Raw genomic sequence first — 27,039 nt, 5'->3', positions numbered from 1 at the left:
CTCTCATCCTGTTAGTGATGATGAAAGGTGGAAAGGGGAGTGAGGGCTGAGCTGGTTGTTGCTGTGTGATGGGTGAGGACTGCAGGTGCTATGGCTACTAAACTTCACTCTCATTTCAAGGGAAAAAAAATTATTCGGTCTTCTTATAATCTCTTTTTAATTAGGAAGTATTTGATAATTTCAAATTGGCAGTGTATGAGGTAAACTATTCCTTTAGAGCTACCCTTAAGTTTCTTGAGGAGTATAATGTTCAATGTGTGGTTAAAATGTACAGTCAAATAATCCTCTTAAGGGGAAAAAAAATGGGGAGAAGGCTTGAGAAGAATGATACAAATCAGCCAGCACAGGGTGAACACTGCCTACAGAACTTGGCTCAGGCTTGGCTCCTCGTCACGTGCCTGGGCAAGCAAGCACTAAATCTTTGCCTAAATGAAAGCAAACCAAAAGGTTCTTGTTTTAACTGTGTCTGTATGTACTTATGGCTGAATGTGCTGCTTAGGAATGCTTATGCTGTTGAACCAAGGATGGTAACTGGTATTGAATAGACTTCTGTTATCACACCAAACTAAAATCACTTGAAAAGGTTTGATTAAATGAAATTTCTGGTGTAGAAGTCCCCTCTTCAGGCTTTTTTTTTTTCTATGTACTTCAAAATCTTGGGATACAAAAATCTTATTGCAAAAGTGTGGGTGATATATTCTTTCTTCCCCTTTGTCTTTCCCAGTCTCCTGAGATTAGATACAGAAACATCTTGATTTATCCTTTGGCCCTGTGATTTCATAGCTGGCAGAACTTGTCATTGTGGCTGCAGATTTGTTGGAGAGGGGATGGGATCAACTGTGCCTTGCAGCATTGCCTCAGTAGTGACTAATGGAAGGGGGTGGGAAACCAGAGCAGCTGAGTAAAAGCAAATAGAAAGGTAATTCAGCTGGAGTGATATTATGGGCTACTGACCTTGTATTTTGACATGAGTGTCTTTTGTGGGGATTTCCAGCACTCCTTGTAGGCAAAATACAGTGAGTATTGACTGACTCATTCAGAAATATTGGGTTTTGTATGTGGTGACTTTCTTCAGTTCTTTCTGACTTTTCAGATACAGATTGAGAGTTGGTCTTGATGGTCTGGGGAGTCAGCTTTCCACTGAAGCAAACTTTCTGATGTTTAAAAGTCTTATTCTGTTGCTACAGGGTTTTGAGGCAGTGTTTGGCCTCTGCTTTCTAGGTATGTGACTCATACCTTAAAAGCAAAGCTATACCCATCTTGGTCTGTGCTGTTCTGCAGCCTGAGGAAGAAAGGCAAGAAGGCTTTTCTTTATACTGGAGTGGTTTGGAAATGTGACACTGGCAAAACCGTCTCTGGGAATTTGCAGGGAATGGAGTTCAAGGTGCATAATTCTAACTTTATTTGAATTTTTAAACTATCAGTAAAATCTTGTTTAAAATGTAAGCTATAAGACTTGGTAAGGCTGTTTGGAATCTGGAATTAAGTGGGCTCTGAACTGTGATATATAATATAGAATTATATTGCTATATAGATGTCTATGTCTAAATGCCTCTAGTATTCTTTAAATGTTGCCTCTGTAATTTTTCAGGAAAGAAGGATATATACTTGGGTGGAATGGAGTAAATGAAAGTAATCTGTATATATTGGAGAATAATTGATACACAGCAGGAGACTGACTTTGGGTTTAGGTGTTTCAGTAAAAAGAGTGTGAAAACGTCAGTGACACCATTTTACAGATCCTTTGGGTTTAATGTTTGAGCCCACTATATTTTCTGAGTAACTGGGAAGGAATTGTTATAGATGAGTAAATGGTTGGCTCTCACAATTAAGGGGTAAACATTATATGTATGTTAAAAGAAGTTTTATAAATGTCTAGTTATGTTACTGCAGTGTGCTCCCCCCAGTATGTGTTATCATGGGATGGTCTTGGTAATCTGGGCATTTGGGAATGTTGGCTTGTTACTATGGCAGCACCTGACCTCCAATCAGAATGTAAGAAAGTGACTTCTACCACTGGACAGCAAGGAAGGAGTTGACTGACAAAGGCTCTAGGAGGGGCTAGAGATATAAAAAGGCAAAGCATCCATCTTGAAGATGAGCCAGCCACGTGGTAGGCAGCCATGAGGGAGGCTCCCAGGCCTGTTCTTCCTTATTTAGTCCTTTTGTTGTGTTATTGTTAAAGTTGAATAAACCTTTACAATTTTAAAAGGGAGCAGTTGTTTCTCAGAATGGAAATGGAGTGGGCAAGCAGATTTACTACAGGGAGAAATGCAAACAAAGAGATGGAAGGAGTAAAGGTAAGTTGCCAGTAAGGTGCTGCTCTCTGGTACATGTAGGGAAATGACATGGCTTCAAAGGATGTGTGCTTTGCCACCTCTGTAAGGCATCTCATGTCTCTTTTCCCTTTTTTTTTTTTTTATCTAGTAGAACACTAATGCCTTCTCAGTGGGCTGTAGTGGGAGGTTGAGGCTTATGGGTTTGTTCTCTCATGCTGACACTTGCTGATCGACATGTTTGGCTCTCTGGTCTGTATCCCTTCCTTTGCACAGGTATGTCTGTACCTCACACCCTCTCTTCTGGGAGCCCTCCTGTGCTCCTCCATGTGCTTTCTGGGGGAGGTAGGGCCTCTCAGAGCCCTCACTAGCTATTGAAGATTAATGAACTTTCTTTCCAGCTGTGTCACGAAAACAAAGGGCTGTTGTGTTCAGCCTTTGTCTTTGCTACGTGCAGGGACCCTTCAAGAAGCAGCTCTTCCTCCCCTCTATTTCAACCAGCATCTGCATGTTTGCTACTTTCTTTTTATTAGTAGATAGTACTAAATAAAGTGCATCTTTGTGTGGTTTTCCAACTGTACAATTTATTGCTTGTGATACCTTGGGTGCAAAGGACTAACAAAACACTATTTTGAGTACCCAAATGGTTATGAGATGCTTAAAGTAAATAAGGAAAAGGTGAATAAATTGCTGCAAGTGGAATGATGCTTAAAACACTTGATCTGAAAATGTTAGTTATAATTTTTTCAAGATGAGATTCACTATAAAATAACATTTACTGTTACATGCTTTTGAATTTGTTTACAATAGGATAAATTCAATTAAGACTGAATCCAGTAGACTGTCTTGCATGTCATGGACCTGCTTGTGTCTCTTCATTTTGCAGTGCCTGCTTTTCTGGTCCTGTCATAGTTAAAAGGGGCTTCTGTATGTATTTCAAAATGCCTTGAGCATCTTGGGAAAGAGCCTGTTCTCACTGTGTCATAGCAAACTTTATAATTCAGTCTCCAAAAATCAAAGACAAATATTTCATTAGCTTTTTGCTTTTATTTCAGACTGTATTTACTCAGTCAATGAATGAGAGAAATTCCTCGTCGGCACATACTATTACATAGTAAGCCTTATTTGCATGCAACAAACGGCTTGAACTCCTACTTGACAGTTCAAGGAGTGGCTCCTTCATCCCCCAGGGAAGAGTAAAGTTTTAAATAACACACTGATAAAAGGAAGCAAATGAAGAGTTCTCAGTTAAACAGTTTTATCTACACCCTACACAGGTTGCAATACAGACACTTCTCTCACTTGTAAATGCTTAATTTGCTTTTAGGTCATGCTTGTTGGTGGAAGACTAATATATCAGCAAACTTGTGTGTGAATCTTTACTCCGTTTTCAGGATCTTAGAAATAACTGAAGTATACCCAATCAGTGGAAAAAATTTAAACCTACTAGTATGCATGGGATAATCACAAAGGTGGCTGACAGAGGAAAAAGTCATTCATGTTTATCCACCATCTAATAGCAATTGAGGAGTTGCTGGGCTAAACCAGCCCAAGAAACATTGCTAAAATAGTTTGTGGCTATAAGTATCAGAGGCCTGTTTGGAAATAATAGGTATAAGTTGTTACTGGTTTTGCTGATGTGGCTTGCAGAGATGCAAACAGCTGCTTCTGGTTTCACCCTATGGTTTCTTGAAACTCTCAAACAGCTTAGATGGCTTTCTTGTGGCTTTCTAAACTTGGATGTCTTGCCAAACTTGTATATGTTTCCTTTAAACAGGTTGCAAAATAAAAGCACTAAGGGCCAAGACAAATACTTACATTAAGACCCCTGTTCGTGGAGAAGAACCAGTCTTTGTTGTCACTGGGAGAAAGGAGGACGTAGCCATGGCTAAAATGGAAATTCTCTCAGCTGCTGAACACTTCTCCATGATCAGAGCATCACGCAACAAGAGTGGTCCTGCCCTTGGAGGCCTGCCATGTACCCCTAACCTGCCAGGTCAGATGACAGTCCAAGTCAGGGTGCCTTACCGTGTAGTTGGGCTGGTGGTTGGACCAAAAGGAGCTACGATCAAAAGAATTCAGCAGCAGACCCATACCTACATAGTCACCCCCAGCAGGGACAAGGAGCCAGTCTTCGAAGTCACAGGAATGCCTGAAAATGTCAACTGTGCACGTGAGGAGATAGAGATGCATATAGCCATGCGTACTGGGAACTACATCAAGCTGAATAAAGAGAATGATTTCCACTACAATGGTACAGATGTGAGTTTTGAAGGAGGCACTCTCAGGTCGGCATGGCTTGCTTCTAATCCTGTCCCTTTTAGTTGCACCAGAATGATTTCTAATTATAGGAATGACAGCTCCAGCTCCTTGGGAAGTAGTTCCACAGATTCCTGTTTTGGAAGCAATAGATTGGCTGATTTCAGCCCAACAAGTCCGTTCAGCACAAGCAACTTTTGGTTTGGAGAAACGTTGCCTTCAGTGGGGACGGAAGACCTCGCGGTTGACTCTCCTGTGTATGACTCCTTATCAATGCCTTCCCAAACCATTTGGACTCCTTTTGAACCTGTAAACCCTCTCCCTGGCTTTGGTAGTGACCCTGCTATTGATACCAAGCCTCAATACCAAGGGAGACAGCCATCTACTCCTTGCCTGTCACCCACATTTCCAGAAAGCCCGGATCACCCACTGGCTGGGAGAGCGAATAATGACCCACCTAGCACTGGCCACCAAGTAGGCCTTCCTATCTACATCCCTGCATTCTCCAATGGTACCAACAGCTATTCATCTTCCAATGGTGGCTCCACGTCCAGCTCGCCCCCTGAGTCGAGACAGAAGCTCGACTGCATGATGTGCTTCGAGAACCAAGTTGTTGCGGCCCTGGTCCCCTGTGGTCACAATCTCTTCTGCCTGGAGTGTGCCAACAAAATCTGTGAAAAGGAAGTCCCATCGTGTCCTGTTTGCCAGACAGCTGTTACTCAGGCAATTCAAATTGACTCTTAAATAGAGATATTATAGGGATATTATTATGTGTGGACTTTTAAAGACTTGAAGGCGTAGATGTGATGGTACCCTCTAGTAGACTTTCTAATGAATTTTGACTGTTTGACTTCCTTGGGATTAGACTGAAGTTATTAATAAATTTTTACTTTCTCAAAAGGCTGCTATGGTAACACTAAACCTAAGGGGTCTCTGTCTGGTACAGTGTAAGCAGATGGCATGTTTAGCAGAGATACATCTAGTATAATGTTATGGCACAGTGAGGGCAAGTTTTCATAAATTACACAACTGAAAAAAACCCTCAAATTTTCCAGGCTTTTCTAAAGGATCTCTGTTAATTGTTTGGCTTCTGTGAGTTGGCAGCAATGAACCTTGTTGCCTAAATGCAAAAGTACTTGTCTGCTATGGAGGATGTGTAATATTATCAATATATCAAACAACACTTCCAATGCTATCTTCTACCAGCTTTGAGTAAATTTTTTTGCTTTATGTGACATCTTATGCCTAATTCTTCAGCATTGCAAATATCTTTTAAAGTATAGTTTGATTTATTGCAGCGGATTATGTTATTTGGCAGGTTCAGATAATAAATGACAGGTGGGAAGAAAGAAACTGTCAGATGTACCTCCATTTTGTCCTTGATAAGGGCAGTATGTCCAGAGGATCAGGAATGTCTCCATTTGTGAATTCCTACGCACTGCTTTTGTTAGTGTAATGTGGAAAAAGTCTGTCTGGCTTCATCCAGTTACAGTAAGGACTTTGGGATGCACATACTTTGACTTAGAGTGATGATGCTGACATTCTGTTCATTAGTCTGATCAAGCTGTTCTTGACCTTTTTTAGAGAGTATATAGTTCAAAATGTGAAGCATTTTTATGTTAAATTCATGTCTTACACATAAATATATATATTTTAGTAAGAAAAAGGAAAAAGGGGGAGTTGTGTAAATGCCCTTGTATTATTCATGACAGCAGCTGTGACAGTGGCCCTGTAATCAGTTTACTTCATTTCAAAACTGTCTTTTCAAAAAGAAAAAAAAGTCTCTTGAATGAGCTTCTTACATTTCAACCTGTGGATGTTTCTAGCTTTTTCATCCTCAGTACATTCCCACATCTGTGCTGACATATAATAAAACACCAAAAACAAACAAAAAAAAAAGACACAAAAGTAGAGTTCTGATGTATTTTTTCCTGTTTTTTAAAGCATTATCTTCCCAAGACAATCTTTTTCTCAGTGTAACAACAAAAAAGAAATTGTGTATTAAACTAGTAAATATGCAGAAAATTTTATTTTTATTTCCACTTGAAGAGTTACATTTTGTACAAAAGTTTACAACTAGGAGTTGCCTTGAAGGCATATTATGTACTGCATAACTTTAATACTATAATTGCTTGTAGGATAGTTACATGTCAGTATTAAAATCTGATCTCTAGCTACAGTCTTGTAGATGCAAACAAATGTTCACTGAGCGTGTATTTTGTTTTATTGCATTGTACACTGCAACTAATAAGCCAAGGAATCAATAGATATAAGGTGCGTGTACCACTTCTATAAACCACAAACTAAGAATAAACTGATAAACTATTGATCTAGCTTAGTATTTCCTAATTTTACTACACTCTTTGTTATGTATATGTAGGGAGGTCATAGGGACTATAAATTCAATTTTGGTAAAGTTTAAAAACTATATATTTTATGATAAAGGGCCTTTAAATTATGATGGCCAAAGCACTGATATTATATATTTGTTGTAAAGAGAATTATAAGAGTTTTATTTTTCTGATATTAAAAGTTACTTAATAAAGACTTGTTTCCATTAACTTGAATGTTTTGCTCTCTTCATGGTTGTTACTTGGATCAGCTTAGGCAGGCTGGGGCTGGCTGATGTCCCCCATGCAACCAGGAGCATTCCTGGTGCTTAGTATTTCATGTGCGGGGCTCAGGCTGGTGGGATCCCATTCCAGTGCTGCAGGGCTCCACTCATGAAAGAAGTTTAACTGGTATAAACAAAAATTGAGGGGTTTTCTTTTGGTGGGTTTTTTCTCCCAAAATACCCTTGGCCCAATTTTTCCCAAAGTTGCAGGGAAGAGTTTACAGGAGCTGCTGGGTTAAAGTTTAAAATAAATGCATGCAAAATGAGCTGAAGTAGCTGAGGGGAGAGTGCAGATTGTTGCTAAGAAAACAAATGGGTTTTGGGCAAATGAGCTGCACCAGGAACTGTAGGAAATCTAAAATATTGAGGCTGGCAGGTACCTGCCCCAGGGTGTGACATTGCTTAGTGGTGGACTTGGTACGGCTGGGTCAATGGTTTGACTCATAGTCTTATAGGTTGCCCTGGTTTAGGGCAAAATTGGGAGAGAATCCCCAAAAAGGGGGCCCCTCCAGAAAGCAAACCCACATGGCCCCTCCCCACGACCGGTTCGGGAAGAATTCCTCAGAGAAGTGGAAAGAACCTGGTTATTTCACAGGCACAGCACCCCCCAGCACACAAAATGAACAATACCGGATGACACCACTCTTTCACCACTCTGAAAAAGATGACAAATTCAGAAAGTCTCTCCTGGGGGTGGTCGCTCTGTTATCAGTCCCTCCGGCGCTGGGGCAGCTGCTGCAGGCCACAGGGTGCAAACTCTCAGTGTTTCCCAGGTCCCAGTCTGGAGCAGGTTCGGGTAGGTCCAAACAGGAAAGGGGAAACAGTCCAGAAAGGAATTTGGACTGTTTAGCTAAATTAACTAATGAGAAGAGGAAAAAAGCAAGAGCACACAGAAGCAAGTAGAAGCAGAGCAGAAGCAAGAGCAGAGTGAAAAAACAGGGCAAAAAGCAAAACCAGCCCTATGTATGTCTGTATGTCCCACCGGCTGTGAGGGAGTGGCTGAAAAGAAACCAAAACAGAACTTTCCCTCTTCAGAGCCAGCCTTGAAGGCACAGAACATAATATCCAGCATAAATAACACACATGAATGGGGATACCAGCATCCTAACGTCACCCTAGGACAAAGGTCTTTTCCAATCTAAACCATTCTCTGTCCATAAGTCAAGGGGGAAAAGAAATATGGACCATATAGTCACATAGGTTGGAAAAGACCTCTAAAATCAGAGTCCAGTTGTTAACTCAGCACTGCCAAGTCTACCCCTAAACCAGGTCTCTAAGTGTCACAGCTACATGCTTTTTAAATCCTTCCAGGGATGGTGACTCCATTACTACTCTGGGGAATCTGTTCCAATGCCTGACCACCCTTTCAGGGGAGAAATTTTTTCTAATCTCCAATTTAAACTCCCCCTGGCACAACATGAGACTCATCCTACTGCTTGTTACTTGGGATGCTCCATGCCTGCTCCCCACCTGGGGTCTGCTCCCTCAACCTGTGCTAACCTGAGTGGCAGAAGGTGCATCCCTTCTTCCGGCTGCTGACACCAGCTGCCCAGGTGTCCCCATGGATCCCTACCCACAGCAGCCCTTCCCACCTCTACTATCACCATACTATGTGCCCTTGGTCATGTCACTACACCCAGAGGCAGCTTCACTGCAGCACCCACGCCTGCCATCCTCGTGCTGGCCATGCAGCTTCCCTGCTCTGAGCATGGCCATGCTGCTTTGTAGCAGGCACAGGGCCTGCTAGGGCCCCGTGGAGGGCCGAGGCCTAAAGAAAGGAAATGCCAAGTCATGGTGAAAAGGCCAGAAGCCCCTCTCTTCTGCCTTCCAGACCCTAGCTTAGCTCTCTGTGACCCTATAGGTTACTTCTCCTTAACCCCTGCTATTGGACAATTTCTGATCCCTTCTAACCCTATATAAGGGGCTGCTTTAGCCCATTCTGGTCAGAAGAGCCGTCGCTGGAACCCTTCACAGACCCCCCCCAATAAACCATCGCTGTGCAACGCCAGGACGTTTCTTCTCCTCTCTCGTGGCGTCTGCTTCCCGGCTAGCTAGTGAGGCTCCTTAGCAAGCAAAGAGCTGGAATCCTAAGAGAGCTGAATCACTAAAGAGCTGATATCACTTGGGCTTGCTAAGGTTGCCTGCGGCTAAGAGCGGTTTGGGTATTCGGACAGTCAGTCTCCAAAGGACTGAGCTATCTGGCCCATGCTAGCCTGCTTGCTTGGGGGCAAACGAACCCAGTAGTAAGCCAGCTTACCAGCATACTGCTTTGCACTGCTTTGGCTGCATTGACTTCAAGACAATGCTTCACCCTGACTCAAGAAATCAACAAAATCAACCCAAACTGCCATTCTGCCCCAGGGTGTCCCCATCTTCTGCTGTCATCCTATATCTATGAAGAACATGACCAAAAGGAGACAAGACCCACACCATCTGTGGGATGCTCCAAAGGAGACAAGACCCACACCATCTGTGGGATGCTCCCAAAGCTGCCCTCCCCCCCCCCCCCCGCCATGTTTTCAGACATAGAAGATGGAGCACTAGTGGACATCTAGTGGCACCTACCGCAGATGCCCCAAGGCAGCTACAGAACCCCCTGGTGCATAACCATCACCCTGTGGCAAACCCAGCCTTGTGTCCCTTGGGTCACTCCAGTACCCCCATGGACATGCAAATAGTAACAGCAGGGGCAGGGGTCTGACATGGGGCCATCCTTCAGCCCCTGGGGCAGAACAGAGGTGCTCAGACTGAAACATTTTGGGCCAGCTTTAGCTTTGTGATATGGATTTATTCTGTGCCTACAGCCACATGGTTTTATCAGAAGGTTTAAATGCACATCATGTGCTGGTATATGGTTTCTCAGTGCTCTAAAGGCAAATACCAGTGTGCTATCCAATGCTTTTACCTTGGTCACAACAACAACTAGCCATCAGCTACAAAATAATTGCTAAGTACCAGGAGGGAGCATCTGAAAAGCTCTCTGGAGAAGTATGGAGGTAAAAGTGCTTTAAGGTGGCTTATGGAGGGATTGCAACTAAGCAGAAACATCTTGGCCACAGAGAATTCGAGGATTTGATGTTTCTGTATATAGAAAGCTGTTTGGGGGTGGAGGGGAAGTATCATCTTTCACATTTCAGTTATTAGTCTAGTACCTTAGGATACACAACTTATGCATCCATGCCCTCCAGCCTGCCACAGCTACCCGTGAAGCCCCAGACCCACAGTGGGTGGGCACTGAGGCATTCTGTTGTAACCATTCCTGCTCAAACAGGGCACCAGATCTGCAATGGAGAAAGAAGGAATTTTCACCCTGCCTCATGCACATAAATCACCAGAGTTCAGAGGGTTGGTGTTTTAGGGATTATTTTTTATCCCATGTCTGTTGCTATTGAGTAAGAAATGACACAGACTCATCAGAAGGCTGATTGGCATAACATGCGCGCCACATATTTGGAACTGCTCCTTTTTATAAGCTGTTCCGATCCAGGTAGATTTGATTGGTCATTGAGTTAATACATTTCACCTGATTGGCTAATTAACAAGATGCTGTTCTTATAAACAATCTTTGAGAAAAACATGAAAACTGAGAGTAAGAAAACAACACCTGCAGGTTGTTTATAATAATAACCTATCATTGTTTATCTTCAACTCCCTAAAGTCTCTCAAGCCAATTCTGGGAAAACTTATCTAGTTTTCTTGCTCTCTGACCAGGCTGTCACATCCACAGTTCCCCCTTTTTGTTTAAAGGAGGAGGCAGTATTTGTAATCCTCTGTGGGGCCCCTTGCAGAGAGGAGAACAAACACAGCTCCAGAGGTTCCTCTAGCAGTTGCTAGTTATCAATCAGAACCTCAATCAGACGCCATTTTAAAATGGTCTGAGAGATCAAATCTTGTGATTCCCTCTTACAAGAAATACACTATAAATCTTAAAATCAGTTACCTATTCTAATACAATATCAAATCTAATATAGTAGCAACTTATCATTAGTTTGTTCAAAGAACTGAAACAGAGTGAAATTTTACAGGGTAAAAATCCATTTTGGATTTAGGTGAAATGTGCCGTTTTGAATTATTTAGTCTGTAGCTTGCTTGCATAGATGAAATATGCTGTTTAGTCTGTTAAGTCTGTGCTGTGCTTAAGACTTCCTGTTCTTGCAAAAAAGCCTGTGCTCGCAGAACTGTCTCAGCTTAGGAAAAAGAATGCGAACTTTCAAGCTGGAAAGAAAGATGGTGGGGGGGCCCCTTGAACTTTGGAACAAAGACGAGAGCCAAAGCTGAGGCTGCAGGAGATGGACAGGATGACCTGGGAGTTCTTTCTGTACAAGGACTGATTAAAAAAACTAACTGCAAGTGTAATGCGAAATCAGTAAGATGAATATGCATGAACCTATTGTGAAATTCTATGCATATGTACAAGTAAGGGGGATTAAAAAAGGTTTGGAATTCTCAGGGGTGGACATGTCCTTTAGGGGGAACAATCCCCACATGCATCCAGCACTGTAATAAATATACTGGCTTTACAACTTTTACAAGTTGTGGAGTTAGGTTTTTTTAACCACAAATCAGAACTGACAGTCTTAACTTGTCAACAGTCTTTTTCTTTAAACAAGGAAAGGATAGAATGTTTATTCCCCACTCGTGAAGGGGCCATCTGATTGATGGTCGTCATCTTGATCATTGTTTGGAGGTTGCCTGTTGGCCCCATTCTGTTTTTGGTGTCACAAATCAGTGCTGACACACCTTGCAGGTACCCATCGAACTCCAGTATCTGTGGGAACACATGCATACCCGCAGCCCCAAGTGACAAGGTCGTACGGGCCCTCCCACTTATTAGTGGCTAGGTCCCATATCTAGACTTTCACGTCTCACCTGAAGAGTGCAATGAGAAAAAATGATTTAGAATGACAGGATTCTCTGAATTCTATGGCACTGTAAGATGATTGATTGTATATAGAGCTTTTCCCAATCAACTGTGAAGGCTTTCTCCAGGCATTCCCCTTTTTTGTTTGTCCAGAACACGCTCTAAGGTACCATGAACATGTTCAACAATGGCCTGGACCATTGGAGAGTGTGGCATACCAAGTTTGTGTGACACTCCCCATAAGTGCAAAACCTGCCGCGTCTACTGCGAGACACAGGCAGGGCCATTATCAGTTTTCACAGAAGAAGGTATTCCCAAGACTGCAAAAGCCATCCTCCAATGGGCAATCATGTCACGACCATTTTCTCCAGTGTGAGCAGATGCCCACATGGCAGAGGAGAAGGTGTCAATAGACACATGCACATACTTAAGTCGGCCAAATTCAGTGGTGTGAGTAACATCTGATTGCCAAAGCTGCAAGGCCTTTAGGCCTCTGGGGTTCACCCCCGCTGGTAAAGGTGCAGCAAGTCCATGACCATCAGAGCAAGAACTGACAATGTCACAAGCCTCAGTTAGCATCAAGCGAAATTGTTTCTGCAGGGTATGTGCACTTTGATGGAAAAAATCATGCAACACTTTGGCTTGCGCAATCTTGTCAGGCTGAGGCGCTACCCACGCAGGGTTAGCCAACCTGTCAGTCACCTTCTGTTATGAAACCTGGCAACTTGGTGTGACTCTGAATGTGCAAGATGTAATACAAATGAACTCGGGACTGAATTGCACTCCACAAGGTTCTCAATAACTGAAACAAAACTGCATTATTGACTTCCTTCAGAAGTGAACAATCCAAATGCTTAGTTACGTCTGCAACATAGGCAGAATCAGTGACCAAGTTCAGAGGCACCTGAGAAAATTCCTGGAAGGCCATGGAACAGCCTTTAACTCAACCAGTCGGGCTGAGCCTGACTCATGGCCCTCCAACATTTGCCATCCAGATTCAACCTTTCAAGTAACAATGGCTTTCCCTGTTTTTTCGGAACCGTTAGTGGAGACGGTGGGTCCTTGCACTGGCACCCGGCTGCTTTTTGGCCACAATGACAGATTGGTTGCTTTTGCCAACTTCAATAACTTGTGACTGGGCAGATGATAGGCAGTCTGCCCTGAAAAGTTTTGCAGCGCACTTTGCAAAGGAGCACTGTTAGCAAAGCTCCATTCAAAGTCTACCCGTTCGAGTAGAAGAATGATTGTTGAGGGATCAGCTGCCATTAATTGCAAACACTGTTGACAGCATTCAATCATCAAATGAGTGATCGGTTCAAAGAATGTGGGTGCTGTCTTTTTCAGTTGATGGGGCAAGAAGACCCATTCCAAAATGTGCAAATGATTAGACCATTTGTCACTCCATTGGCCGATGATACCCATAGGGTAAAAACCTGGATAGGTAATGAAGACAGTGATATCAATGGAAAGGTCTACTCGATAATCCTGACAAGCAGAAACAGCCTTTTGGACCTCCCCCAGTGCTCGTCGTGCCTCAGTAGTCAATTTCTAAGGTGATCTCAGGTCAGGGTCCCCCTTTAGAGTATCATGTATTGGGGACAGTTTTTTGTCGGTTAGTTCCAAGTAAGGACGCAATCAACTGATGACACCCATCAATTTCTGGGCATCATTCAAGGTCTTAATAGAATCTGAGAATTGCACCTCCTGATGCTGAATAGTTCGGTCAAGACTTTTGACTCCCAGATATTTCCAAGGAGGATGCTGTTGAACCTTCTCCGGAGCCACCTGCAGCCCATAAGAATGCAGAGCAGTGAACAGCTGAGGCTGAATCCTCAGCAACTCATCCTGTCTGGGTGCTACTACCAGGATGTCATCCATGTAATGATAACAACATGTGTCGGGAAACTGCTCGTGGACTCCAGACAAGGCCCGAGCCACATACCATTGACAAATAGTAGGGCTATTGCAACAGCCCTGGGGCAAAAGTTTCCATTGATATCTCTGCACAGGTTCGACATTGTTATTGAAGGCACTGTGAAGGCAAACTTTGGCTTGTCATCAGGATGCAAAGGAATTGTGAAAAAAACAATCCTTCAAATCAATGATCAAGATTTCCCATCCCACGGGGAGCATTGGCGGGTGAGGGCATACCATGCTGCAATGCTCCCATGCTTTCCATCACTGCATTAGTTTTTCAGAGGTCCTGTAACAGCCTCCATTTCCCAGATTTTTTCTTTATCACAAAGACAGGGGTATTCCAGGGACTAGTGGAAGGCTCAATGTGTCCCTGTTGAAGTTATTCCTGAACCAATTCACGAATGGCAACCAATTTTTCTTTTGTCAGGGTCCACTGGTGTACCCAAATGGGTTTGTCCACCAGCCACCATAAAGGCAGTGTAGGATATTTTCTGCCCTTTAGTGCAGTGGCCCCAATTAAAAATCCATCCCAATTTGTACCCCCCCAGGCTGCCAACACATCCTGCCCCTAATGGTTGATTGGAGCTGGAATGACATAGGGCTGAACTGCAGCTGTCTGGCCATCCATGTTTCTGATCAACAGAGACCGTTGGCTTACAAAGGTATGCGCTGCACCCCCCAACCCTTGGATGGCCGACCTTATGGAAGCCAAAGGCCATGTAGGAGGCCATGCAGAGAAGGAGATGACTGTCACATCTGCCCCTGTGTTGATCAAACCTCGAAGCCAGGTCTTTGGCAGGCAGGCACCCAGTAGGGTCAGAGTACACGTCATCTGGGGTAGCTGAGCAAAAATATCTGCAGACCAGAAGACTTGTGGCAGTCCTGTGGTTTCAAAGCCACCATTCCCACAAGTCCACTGGCCAGTCCTGGGGACATGTGACTGACAAGGCACAAGTTGAACAATCCAAGTCCCTGCCGGAATAGTGATGGGGGGGGGGGGAGGGGTGGGCGTGAAAACCGTAGCATGAATTTGACCCAAAAACCAGAGTCAATGACACCTGGTTGAACAAAGATTCTTTGTTGGGTGACACTAGATCTTCTCACAAGCAGTGCGCTGAGTCCTTGTCCTAAAGGTCCGAACAGATCCAAAGGAACCTTATGTTCATGACAGGATTCTAAGATGACTGCGGTTGTGGTATGTACATCCACCCCGGTGGAGCCGTGGGTGCTGCCCTCTAACTGGCTGAGCAGGCCTGTGCCAGTGCCATGCCTGGAGGAATCACTTGTGTCAGAGTGCAGTCCCCCTGTGTGCTGGCCATTGGCATGATATTTAGACTTACAATGGTCTGCATAATGACCCGCCCTTAGGCACTTAGAGCACAAGAAATTGGTATTTGGTCCTGTTTGCTTATGTGTTCCCTGCTTCTTCTTGCCCTTATTTTTGCCTTTTTTCTGTTGTCTGCCCCCTGAGGATTTCTGGCCTGGATGTAAAACAACTGTCAAAGCAAACACTTTGTGGTCTACAGCACCTTGTTTGGCACATGCGTGGACCATGTCTGTTAGCATTGGGTTGCCTGGAAGAGCATCTATGATCTTCCGGCAATCACTATTTGCGTTGTCCCGAGCTGCTTGCGTAAAACCTGCCTCAAGATATCATCCTCAACCTGTTTATCCAGGGCTGCTGCAGGTTTCTCAACAAATGGCAGAATCAGTTCATCTGCCCCTTGAGGCATTGTCACATATCATGGCTTGGGAGAGGCCATTTCTATAGTTCTTAGCAATGCATTAAACCCTACCCTTTGACTCTGCTCAAGAACAGCAGGGTCCCAGGTAGCCTGAAGATCAGGACTGGAAAAGGCCTGTTCTCCGAGGAGAACGTCTACTCCCACGTAAAACCTAGGATCTCCCTGAGGCAATTGCCTGTTGTCTGCTGCAATCCTTTCAGTGACCTGCCTCCAGTTGTCCAGAAAAACCCTAAATTGCACGGGCTGGAACAATATTTGAGGTATATGTTTAATATCAATTGGATCAAGCAGGTCTCTGTTTAGCACTCTGAGAACTTGCATAACTTGTGCAGAGCCAAGGCCATATTTTGCCACCTTATCTTGCAAATCTTGGACCACTTGTCAGGCAATCACATCATGCCTGTCAGCTTGTCCCATATTTGAGACAGCTTTATACATGGGAAAAGCTTGAATCACTCTTTGTGGTGGAACATTGTCTTCCTGAAACACCTGTGTCTCCTCCACAGATGCTGGATTAACTGTTTGACTGACATCTGTGGGCCCTTCCCCCAGATCTGGTGTGGTGCCAGATTTCCAGCGTGGCATTCCCACCCTTTCTAGCAGGTTCCAATCCCCAGTCTCTAAAGCTCACATCTCAACTGCTTTGCAAAATTGGCAAGGGTTCTTGGGGTGCACGGTCACCCGACGGGGGCAAAGTCCAGAGATTACTCAGGGACGATGACGCCACCTGTCGGTGTTGGCATTCTGCCGCTAGGGCACGCCCCCGCCTGGGGGCTGGCTGTTGGCATTCATCGCTGTTGCTGTCCCAATCCAGGGATGGGGAGGACAGCCTGTGGGCAGCAGGGGGTGGTGGGTTGGCCAGAGGCTCTGAAGTTGGCGGACCAACTGCGGACTGTGAATCTGAGGGGCTGGTTACAAGCCCTGCTGTGGCCAGGGGCCCAGCCACGGATGGTGCAGCTGGAGGTGAGGCGGTGGGCGGCATGGCGGTGGGCGGCAGCACTGCTGGCACTGCTGTGAGGGCTACAGGCGTGGCCGCCACCAGTGCAGGCTGCAATGGCAAAGCTGCAAAAGACATTAAGTAAATTGAGTCAGCTGCCGCGCAGGGAGTAGGAGGAGGCAGTTGTTCCGCAACTAAAGGTGGGGGGGGGGTGAAAGGGAACACAGCTCCTGTTGTGTGATTTATCAATTGGAGAGACGCTGCTGGTGCGGCAGTCACTGTTGCTGTTGTCTGAGCAGGCGCCATGGAAAAGGGGGGGAAGCTGGCAGGGGGTGTGACGTTGGCTGGAGCAAATGCTCGCCAGCAGGCACTGATGATGGCTGCAGCCAGTACATCTGTGCAGGCTCCACAGCTGACAACAAGGAAGCTGATGGAGTGACCGGTCCAGCTGTGGTGACCGCCGTTGATGGAGGTGGTTCCGACCTCACCCACGGTGCAGGGAGGGAATCTGAGTCGGGAGCAGCAGCTCCTGCTGGCCATGAAAGAGTTGGTCCCCAGCTTGCAGGGGGGGTGAGGCAGAGTGGAAATTTTCCAGAGATCCATTTTGATTTAGGTGAAATGTACATCTTTGAGTTAAGTCTGTAGCTTGCTGTTTAGTCTGACTGCCTGTTCTCGCGAAGGGCCTGTGCTTGAAGGGACTGCTTCAGCCAAAGGACAAGAGATAAGGGGTGGGGGGGGGGGGCAGACAGAGCAGGGCAACCTGACCCAGGAGTTCTTTCTGATAAAGAAGAATTAGTGGCAAGTGTCACACAAAATCAGTGGAATGAATGTGTATGAACCTATTGTGAAATTGCATGCATATGTATTTGAGAGGGAGATAAAAGGGGATCTGGAGTTCCCAGAGGTACGCATGTCATTTTAGGCGAATGATTCCCACATGGGTCCAGCGTCCAGCGCTGTAACAAATATACCAGCTTTACAACTTTCGCAAAAGTTGTGGTGTTTGTTTGCTTCTGCAAATCGGGGAAAGCGGGGCTGGCAGGCAGGGCCAAGCAGCTTGTGGGACAGCATAAGGCCGTCCCACTGGGTGAGGCAAGGCTGGCCAAAACACAGACATGTGTCGCTGTCGAGGCGGTCACGACACAAAGCAGTCTCAGTTGGCAACTCTTTATTCTTGAACATGGCTGATCTTTTATACACTTTCCAATTGTTTATGCTTCTTCTACCTTAGCTATTGGCCACAATAAATCAACATAATTCTATTGGTGAAAAATTACGGTGGCTTAACTAACTTTCTAAAAATACTTCATCCAGCTGCAAAGTTCTTAACTTTCTTCAGTTCCTCTCTTCTCTTGGTCTCCTTGGTGACAGCCTTGGAGAGAGCTCCTTATCAGCTTCTTCTTGCTTCTCACTCCTTTAGTTAACAGGCCCGCTGTTAGCCCCTTCCGCAATTCCCCCTTTTTGTTTTTGAACTGTAAATACAGCTGCTATGGATTTTTGCAGGGCCCTTTGCAAAAATCCAAGCAGACAGGGAAAACACAAAACAACAATCACAACCATCAACAAAATTAACATTCCCATTCTTAATACAACCTTTCCTGTCTTTCATCCATCTATAAGTACTTTTTACATTTCTTAACTATTTTATCCTTAAGACTAATGAAATACATGTCCTGAGATATGGTCTTAGCCAGTGTCATCTGCACGTTCTGCTTCAGCTGCAGAACCATCCATCCTATCCCTTCCTGCGTGCTCCAGATAGGGTTTAACACAGCGAGCAGGAACCCATTGAGTACCATTATCTGTCAAAACACAAGCATAACCCCTCCCCCAGGTTATTAGTTCCCCTGGACCAGACCACATACCAGTAATCAAATCCTTGACCCATACCTTGACATTTCTATGGAAATCTGGTTGCTTAGAATTCAAAGAGGAAAAATGGTAAAAAATTGGAGATAACTGTGAGTCAGGTAGGGGACGCAAAAAGTTTAACACATAAACAGCTTTATCTAATCTTACTTGAGGTGACTCCTTGTCACCGACATGTTTTATGAAAAAACCTTTCCTTAAGATTTTTTCCTTCCTGAGAAGCTGAGAAGCCTCAAGAAGAAAATGCAAACAATTCTTATCTGCTGCTGTGGAATGCAACAGGTAGATCTGTGATTGGTCTCATCTAGTTGTTTCTAATTAATAGCCAATCACAGTCCAGCTATCCAGACTGTCTCAGTCAGAGACAAACCTTTGTTGTTCATTCCTTTTCTATTCTTAACTAACCTTCTGCTGAAATCCTTTCTTCTATTCTTTTAGTATAGTTTTAATATATTATATATCATAAAATAATAAATCAGCCTTCTGAAACATAGAGTCAACTTCCTCATCTCTTCCCTTATCCTGGGACCCCTGTGAACATCATCACAACTCCTGTTGCATTCCCCCTTTTTGTTTTTGAACCTGACATTTAAGAAGACCATGAGCCCTTCCAATGATTGCTTGGCCCGTTGGGACGTAGAATGCCTGTTGAATGCTCAATGCCCCAAGCAGGAAAGAATGCTTGCATTTTCTGTGAAGCATATGCTGGGCCATTATCTGTTTTTATGTGACACGGAACACCTAGGATAGAAAAGGCATGATAAAAAAGACGAATAGCATCATGAGTTTTTTCTCCTGTGAATGCTGAAGCAACCATTGCATGAGAAAAAGTGTAAACTGTGACATGAACATACTTAAAGTGACCAAATTCTGGCATTTTAGTAACATCAGTTTGCCATTCCTCTAAAGCGGAAAGACCCCTAGGATTAGTACCATAATACTGAGTAACATGAGTCATGTGACAGTCAGGACAATAAGAAAGAATTGATTTTGCTTCACCAGGAGACAATTTAAATTGCTGCTGTAAAACTTGAGCACTCTGATGAAAAAATTGATGTGATAAAATTGCCTGCTGCAACACATTAGGTACAGTTTTGATTGCAGCAGCAGCTACTAGAGAATCTACATAGGCATTGCCTTCCACAAAAAATCCAGGTAATGATGTATGGCTGCAAATGTGCATGATGAAGTAAGGATGTTTTCGAGCACCAATAACTGTCCATAACTTCACTAACGTGATAAACAATGGTTTCTCTTGAATATTATACAACACTGCTTGATCTAAATGTTTAACCAAATTGGCTATATAAATGGAATCAGTAACTATATTTACAGAACCAGGAAATAAAGTAAAAGCCAAAAGGACAGCACAAATTTCAACCAATTGAAGAGATCCCTGCTGAATCATTGTCTCATATTCCCAGTGATCATCCTTTCTCCAAGCCACAACTGCTTTTCTGGTTTTCCCGGATCCATCTGTAAAAACTGTTATACCTTCCACTGGAACAGGAGAACAAATTTGTTTCCCTTCAAAAGGAATCTCTTTGGTCAGTTTTAGAACAGGATGAGAAGGTAAATGGTATTTTATTTGGCCTGTAAAAAAAGATAAGGCATATTGCAACTCATGATTATTTTGAAAGCACCATTCAAAATACCACTGTTGTACAGGTATCACAATGGTCACAGGGTCGTGTCCCAAAATCTCATGACAACGCCTGCGGCCTTTGATGATAATATCTGCAAAAAGCTCATAAAGTCCTGGAGCTGTTTTCCGAGATCTGAAAGATAAAAATATCCATTCCAGAATATGCAGTTGATCTTCCCAATTATCACTCCATTGACACAGTATTCCACATGGTATTTCATGGTCCTTCAAAATAAACAATTGAACACCAACAGAGGTATCTATCCTGTTAAAAAAATTTTGTGCTAAGGCTGATTCAATTTCTTCTAGGGCTTTTTTTGTTGCTGGGGTCAATTGCCTCCTATCAGTAGAGGAGGTGATGCCTGAGAGCAAATCAAACAATGGTTGCATCTGATGATTAGTTATGCCTAGATGTGATCGAATCCAACCTATTAAACCAACCAATTTCTATACATCAGTAGCAGTTTTAACATCAATGTCTAACTTCACAGGTTGAGGCATAACTTGAGTGTTAGTCACCAACATACCTAGGTATTTCCAAGACATGTGTTCCTGCACTTTCTCTGGGGCAATGATCAGACCAAAAGCTTTCAAATTTGTCACTGCACATTGTTTAAGAGCTGATAATTGTTGTTTGTTATCAATTTTGCAATTGCTCCCGCACTTTTGACAGGGCCTGTACCACAAACCATTGACAAATAGTTGGCAAATTTTTCATGCCTAGGGGAAGTACCCTCCATTGATATCTTTTATTGGGTTCAGCATGATTTATGGAAGGCACAGTAAAAGCAAAATTTCTTTGTCTTGCTCAGCCAATGGAATAGTGAAAAAACAATCTTTCAGATCAATGACAACTATTTGCCATTCCTGTGGAATCATTGTAGTTGTAGGAAGGCCTGGTTGTAAAGCTCCCATTGTTGCCATTACAGCATTTATCTGCCGTAAATCATGTAAAAGTCTCCATTTTCCCGATTTCTTTTTTATTACAAAAACAGGGGTATTCCAGGGGCTGAATGATTCCTCAATATGTCCTGCTTGCAATTGTTCAGTGACTAATTCTTGCAGGGTGGTAAGCTTTTCAGTAGTAAGGGGCCACTGGTCAACACAGACAGGTTTATCTGTCAACCATGTCAGGGCTAAAACTGGACGTTCATTGCCCTGCATCACAATGGACCCTATTAAAAATCCATAGTAGTTTTGACACCCCATTGAGATAAACAATCTCGTCCCCACAAACTTTGAGGAGCATGGGCAACATAGGGTCTGATGTTAGCTTGTTGGCCATCAGGATGTTTCACATTAATTACAATGTCTGACAAACCACCTGCTGTAGCACCACCCAACCCCAGAAGTCCAAAACTTGCATGAGTGAGAGGCCACAACTGAGGCCAGCAAAGTTGCGAGAGTATTGTGACATCTGCTCCAGTGTCAATCAAACCTGTTACTGATATGGTTCCTGGATGATATCCACTGGCTGTGAGGATGCATGTCTTTTCTGGACAGTTCTCAGTTACTTTCTCAGTCCAGAACACCTGAGGTACTCCTATTGATCCAAAACTTCCTGTGCCGCGACTTCAGTCCACTGTATTTGGAACAGAACTCACAAAAGGTACAATTTGAGCAATGCAAGTTCCTTTCTGAATAATGACAGGAGGGTCATCAATGGATACCATAGCATGAATCTGTCCTAAATAATCAGCATCAATAAGTCCTAGATGCACATGAATACCTCTAAGTGTAGTACTTGATCTTCCTATCAAAAACGCACTCAAGCCCCATCCTATCGGACCATGGGCATCAAGGGGCACTTTGCGTATTTCTTTTGTTAGAATGGTTACTGTGTCGGCAGTGGGTATATCAATCCCTGCGGACCCACTTGTTGCCCCTGAGTATCATTCGCAAATGGGTAGCTTTGCAGTGCTGGGAAGGCCTGTATTTGCTGCTGTGGTTGTTGGGGTATTTGTTTCCCCACGCGCCTCTTCACGCTCTTCTTTGGGTTTCCCGGCAACAGCTGACCATTTGCATGATATTTACTCCTGCATTGTTTAGCATAATGCCCAGATTTAGCACAACGATTGCATACAACATCACTGCTTGCACTTGGCTTAGATGTTATTTTCCGGGTATTACACTGTGCCCTTACGTGCTCTTGTTGTCCACAATTATAGCATTTCACTGAAGGTCTTAGAACTGCAGCAAGAGCTGCCATTTTATGCTCGACTGAACCAACTTTTGAGCAAGCAGTAACCATTTCAGGCCATGTGGGTTCCCCAGGTAAAGCATGAATAATCTTTCTGCAGTCTGGGTTTGCATTTTCTTTACCAATTGTATACACAATTTGTGTTGCAAAGTTTCATCATCTACCTGTTTCTCAATAGCTGCAGCAAGTTTTTCCACAAATTGCAAAAATGGTTCTCTCATCCCTTGTTGAATAGTAGCATATCTCTGTTTTGGAGCTGCCATTTCCATTGTTTTGATTAAAGCACTCATACCAATTTGCTGAGCTTGTGCCAAAATTGAAGGATCCCACCCTGTGTGTAAACCCGGGCTAGCAAAAGGCCCAGTGCCCAATAAGGCATCAACACCCACAGCATGACGAGGGTCGTGTTGTGGCAACTGCATATGTGTTAAAGCTGTGCGCTCAGCCACTCGCCTCCAAGTGTCTTGAAATACACCATATTGTACCAGCTGGAATAAAATCGTAGCAAGATGCATGATGTCATAAGGTGCAAGCAGATCTGCATTAATTACACGTATTAATTGCATTACCTCTGAGGAATTAATACCATACTGAGCCACTTTTGATTGGAGATCTTGCACAACCCTCCAGGCAATGACATGATGACTATCATCCTGCCCTGTTTCAGGAGCTGCTTTAAAAACTGGAAAAGCCATAGGGTTATCACAAGCAACATTTACATTGGCACTGTTCTCCTGAGGTACTCTTGGAGCAGCTAATCTTTCTATCATGTCCCAATTCTTTTCTTCAACTGCTTTCCTCCTAACAAATTCCCAAAACTCCTGAGGCTGTCCAGGAAGCCCAGTTACTTGACAGGGGGAAAAGTCCATGGGCCAGTAAGGCTAGAGCTATTAGAAGGTAAACTGACAAGAGTTCCTTGCCCCAACTCAGGTGTTACTGTGGGCGACTCATCACTTGATTCGCTGTTTCTGTCACTGTCAGGTAACGGAGGATACGACCTTGCAGATTGTTCATGCAGCTCAGAGGGAAGCAGGGGGGCAGATGGTTGAACTAGAGCGGAGGGACACAGCGGGGCAGATGGCTGGGTTTCTTTCTCTGCTAAAGACATTTCAGCTAACTGGCATAGTGGTGTAGTATATACAGGCACCATTGCGAGCTGCGGCGGAGGTGTGAGATAAAGAGGTTTAGGGGTCTGATAAGAAGATACTATGGCAGGTTGCCCAGAAGTTTTGGCAGCTTTCCCAGAAGCTCTGGCAGCTTTCCCAGAAGCCTTGGTAGCCTGCCTGGTAACTTGCATGGCACCCGGACTTTCTTCAAGGATAGATTCACCAAGTTCTCCATCAGAGGCCCCCTCTGCCTCATCCCCCCCATCAGTTTCTGTTATCAGCCCCGATTCTTCATCCGTGTCCCGCTCTGCTTGTTCTCGCTCTGTTTTCCATTCCTTTAATGCCTCCAAGAGAGATCCCCAAGTAACAACTAGATCGACAACAGTTTTATCTCCCGCTCGGATGACTTCCCACAGTCTGTCCCCGACTTTTTTCCATGCTTTAACACTAAATGCTGTGTCAGGATCAGTGCCAAAATCCTGTGATTTAGCCCACAGCAATATAATACGAAGGGCATAGTCTGAAGTATCAATTCCCTTATTTCTTAACAAAACTTTCCATGTAGCCAAAACAGTTTCTTCCTCTTTAGATAAATTATGTCCCATTATTACTAGTTGGTGGCTTACCTTTTTCCAGGTGTCTTGATAGGAGAAAATCAGGTCCAGACCGCCCTGTGGCTTCCACCTGCCACTCTCAGCTGCACCAACGCTGCCTCCCCCACTACGTCCCAGTGGGTCACGGTTGCCAATTGCTAGAACCCCGTATGGGTCCAGGCTGAGTATGTTCTTAATGGTGTTATATCATGTCGGGGTCACCAGATGTCGTTGTTGAGGTGGTCACAACACAAAGCAGAGACCACAAGCAGTCTCAGATGGCAACTCTTTATTCTTGAACATGGCTGACCTTTTATACACTTTCCAATTGTTCATGCTTCTTCTACCCTAACTATTGGCCACAATAAATCAACATAACACTATTGGTGAAAAGTTACAGTGACTTCAACTAACTTTCTAAAAATACTTCGTCCAGCTGCAAAGTTCTCTTCTTATCTTTCTTCAGTTCCTCACTTCTCTTGGTCTCCTTGGTTACAGCCTTGGAGAGAGCTCCTTATCAGCTTCTTCTTGCTTCTCACTCCTTTAGCTAACAGGCCCGCTGTTAGTCCCTTCCACAGACATGTCCGCTGCATCCCGCGGAGCGTAGGCAGGCATCACTAGTGGCTGGAGCGGGGCCGGCTGTTGCAGCAGCTCACGAGCCACTCTTAGCGGGGCAGGGGAAAGCCGATTGACTGGGTGCAGCAGCAAAAGTTCTTGCACCGCCAGCGGCTGTGGAGGGGCTGAAAGCAGCATAAACAGGGAGGGACCATCCCCTGGGCATGGCTGGGACGCGGCTATCGTGCTCGGCAGTGCCAGTTTTGTGGGAGGAGGATATGTTGGTCTCACAGAATCATAGGGATGAGGCTATTTCGGCGGAACATAATCTCTAGGAAAGAGATAGGTTCCGCAGGGGGTCCCCACATCTCCCAACAGTCTGCTGGGAGCTGGAGAAAAGCTAGCAGCTGCCTGGCCTTCCAATCCTCTCCCCGGGGTGTCGGCATCCCCAGAGGCAACATCGTCAGCCTCTGAGGCCCTCATTTCCAATTCACTTTCCTTCTGGGTGTGGCCTCTGAAGACACAGGACAGGAGTCTCCATACAGGTATGAGTCGAGGCACAGTGGAATCTCCATTAGTAATTTCTTCCAAGAGCCGGTAGCCCAATGCCTCTCACAATTGCAGACTAAAAGCAGTCTCTATATCTACCAGAAAGTCATGAAATTTGGCCCAGGCAAGCAGAGTGCAGAGCGACTCATCTGACACAGACTCCAATAAAGGAAATCATGTCCTCTACACAGAAACGATTGCACGTTCTTCCCTAGAGAGGTGACTCCCCATCGTGAAAACACTGGCCCCCAACCTCCAGCAAGAGAAACTGACTGTCCACTTTGCTGGGGAATTCGTTCCTGCCTGAGCTTTTAAGCTATCAGGGCAAAACCATGATCCCAGTCCTTTCCAGGAGGACGTGGGGAAAGGCCGTTACCTCTCTGTGGGAACAGAGGGTGTCCAGATGTGGACAGGTTGTGCAGGAACCGCGGGGTCCTGGCAGAGTTCTGGCAGGGGTCTGAGGTGTCCCTTCATCCATCCTGCAATCCATGAAGGGCTGACTGATGCAAATCATGTCAGGGTCACGAGATGTAGCTGTTGAGTAAGAAATGGACACAGACTCGTCAGAAGGCTGATTGGCATAACATGCGTGCCATATATTTGGAACTGCTCCATTTATAAGCTGTTCCAATCTAGGTAGATTTGATTGGTCATTCAGTTAATACATTTCACCTGACTGGCTAATTAACAAGATGCCCTTCTTTGAGAAAAACAAGAAAACAGAGAGTAGGAAAACAATACTTAAAGGTTGTTTATAATAATAACCTATCATTGTTTATCTTCAACTCCCTCCAATTCTGGGAAAACTTATCTAGTTTTCTCGCTCTCTGACCAGGCTGTCACATCCACACATATCCATTTTGGGGTTTGTTTTTGTTTTTTGTTTTGTGTCCAAGGTGGTTGCTGCCCACCCCCCTTCCCCCTAGCTCCCTGAGTATTGTGATGTGTGAGAGCCTGGGATTCCTGCGAGACTTGGGGGCGAAGGGGGGTTGCTTCCTTCCAGTGGGGTGATTCGTCTCAGCGGCCACACAGCACAATCCTTCTGACAAGAGATACTGTTGCCATGTGGGTTTTGCCCAGGTTTTTTTCTTTTCCTTTGGCACTGTAACTGGAGGTTACTGGCCTGCTTCTCTGCTGCTTGGGAGCCCAGAGCCAGTGTGTGCCATGCTGGAACCCGGGAGCACCCCATCCCCTAACAGGGCCGCCCCCTCTGCACAGCCCGACCCCAGGACCTGCAATTGCCAGTGAGCTACCCAGGGGAGTGATTCCCTGTCCAGCCCTGCTGTTCTCTGCCACTGCTTCAGGGCTTCTTGCTACCTTTTAACCTGACATCTGGACACCCTGCAGCTTCTGGCATGGCCCTGGAGTCTCTGCTACACTTTGTTTGTCACCCCAGGTCTGCTTGACTCTGCCATTCCAGCTTGCTACTTCCAAGGTTTCTGCTACAGCTCATTTCACCATCTGGAGGGGCATTGAGACTGCCCCTAGGGGTTTGTAAAGGAAGCCCCTTTTCTATCTCTTCCACCAGCTCGTTCGCCATTATTGTGTGGAGGGATGGCTGAGTTCGCACCACAGCGGCCCCTGCAGCTGTGGGGGAATCATCACACCTGCCCTCCCCAGCCGGGAGCCACTAGCATGGCTGCCAGCTGTGACCATAATTACACCAAGGGGGAAAGTGCCTGACAGCTGAGAGAAGCCCGTTACTGGGTTTCTGTTTTTGTTTGTTGTTGCTGCCATTATTGTTGTTTGTTTGCCTTGTTATACACATATATATAAGTAAAGAACTGTTATTCCTTGTCCAATATCTTTGCCTGAAAGCCCCTTAATTTCAAAATTATAATAATTTGGAGGGAAGGGGGTCATATTTTCCATTTCCAAGGAAGGTTCCTGCCTTCCTTGGCAGATACCTGTCT

The 27,039-nt window shown here is 44.7% G+C and overlaps 2 protein-coding genes across 4 annotated transcripts in view; both read left to right on the top strand.

Moving 5' to 3' along the window:
* Positions 1–7,102, top strand: part of MEX3C (mex-3 RNA binding family member C) — a 23,712-nt gene extending 16,610 nt beyond the window's left edge. Inside the window, exon 4 of one of the 3 annotated variants that reach the window (XR_007780320.1) lies at positions 4,054–4,190. Coding sequence is in view for 1 of the 3 variants with exons in the window: in XM_030230005.2 (XP_030085865.2) it covers positions 4,054–5,279 (1,226 nt within the window). In the remaining 2 variants the exon portion in view is untranslated. Of the gene's footprint in view, positions 1–4,053 lie in introns of all 3 variants that reach the window. The other 2 variants (XM_030230005.2, XM_050986359.1) reach the window with 2 other exon arrangements.
* LOC127060974 (Friend virus susceptibility protein 1-like) overlaps positions 1–27,039 on the top strand; it is a 1,102,452-nt gene that overhangs the window by 279,287 nt on the left and 796,126 nt on the right. The window lies entirely within an intron of this gene.

Source organism: Serinus canaria, chromosome W (assembly GCF_022539315.1).
Source record: "Serinus canaria isolate serCan28SL12 chromosome W, serCan2020, whole genome shotgun sequence".
Taxonomy (NCBI): Eukaryota; Metazoa; Chordata; class Aves; order Passeriformes; family Fringillidae; genus Serinus; species Serinus canaria.
Note: the sequence above shows the minus strand (reverse complement) of the source record. Positions and strands in the feature narration are given on the sequence as shown.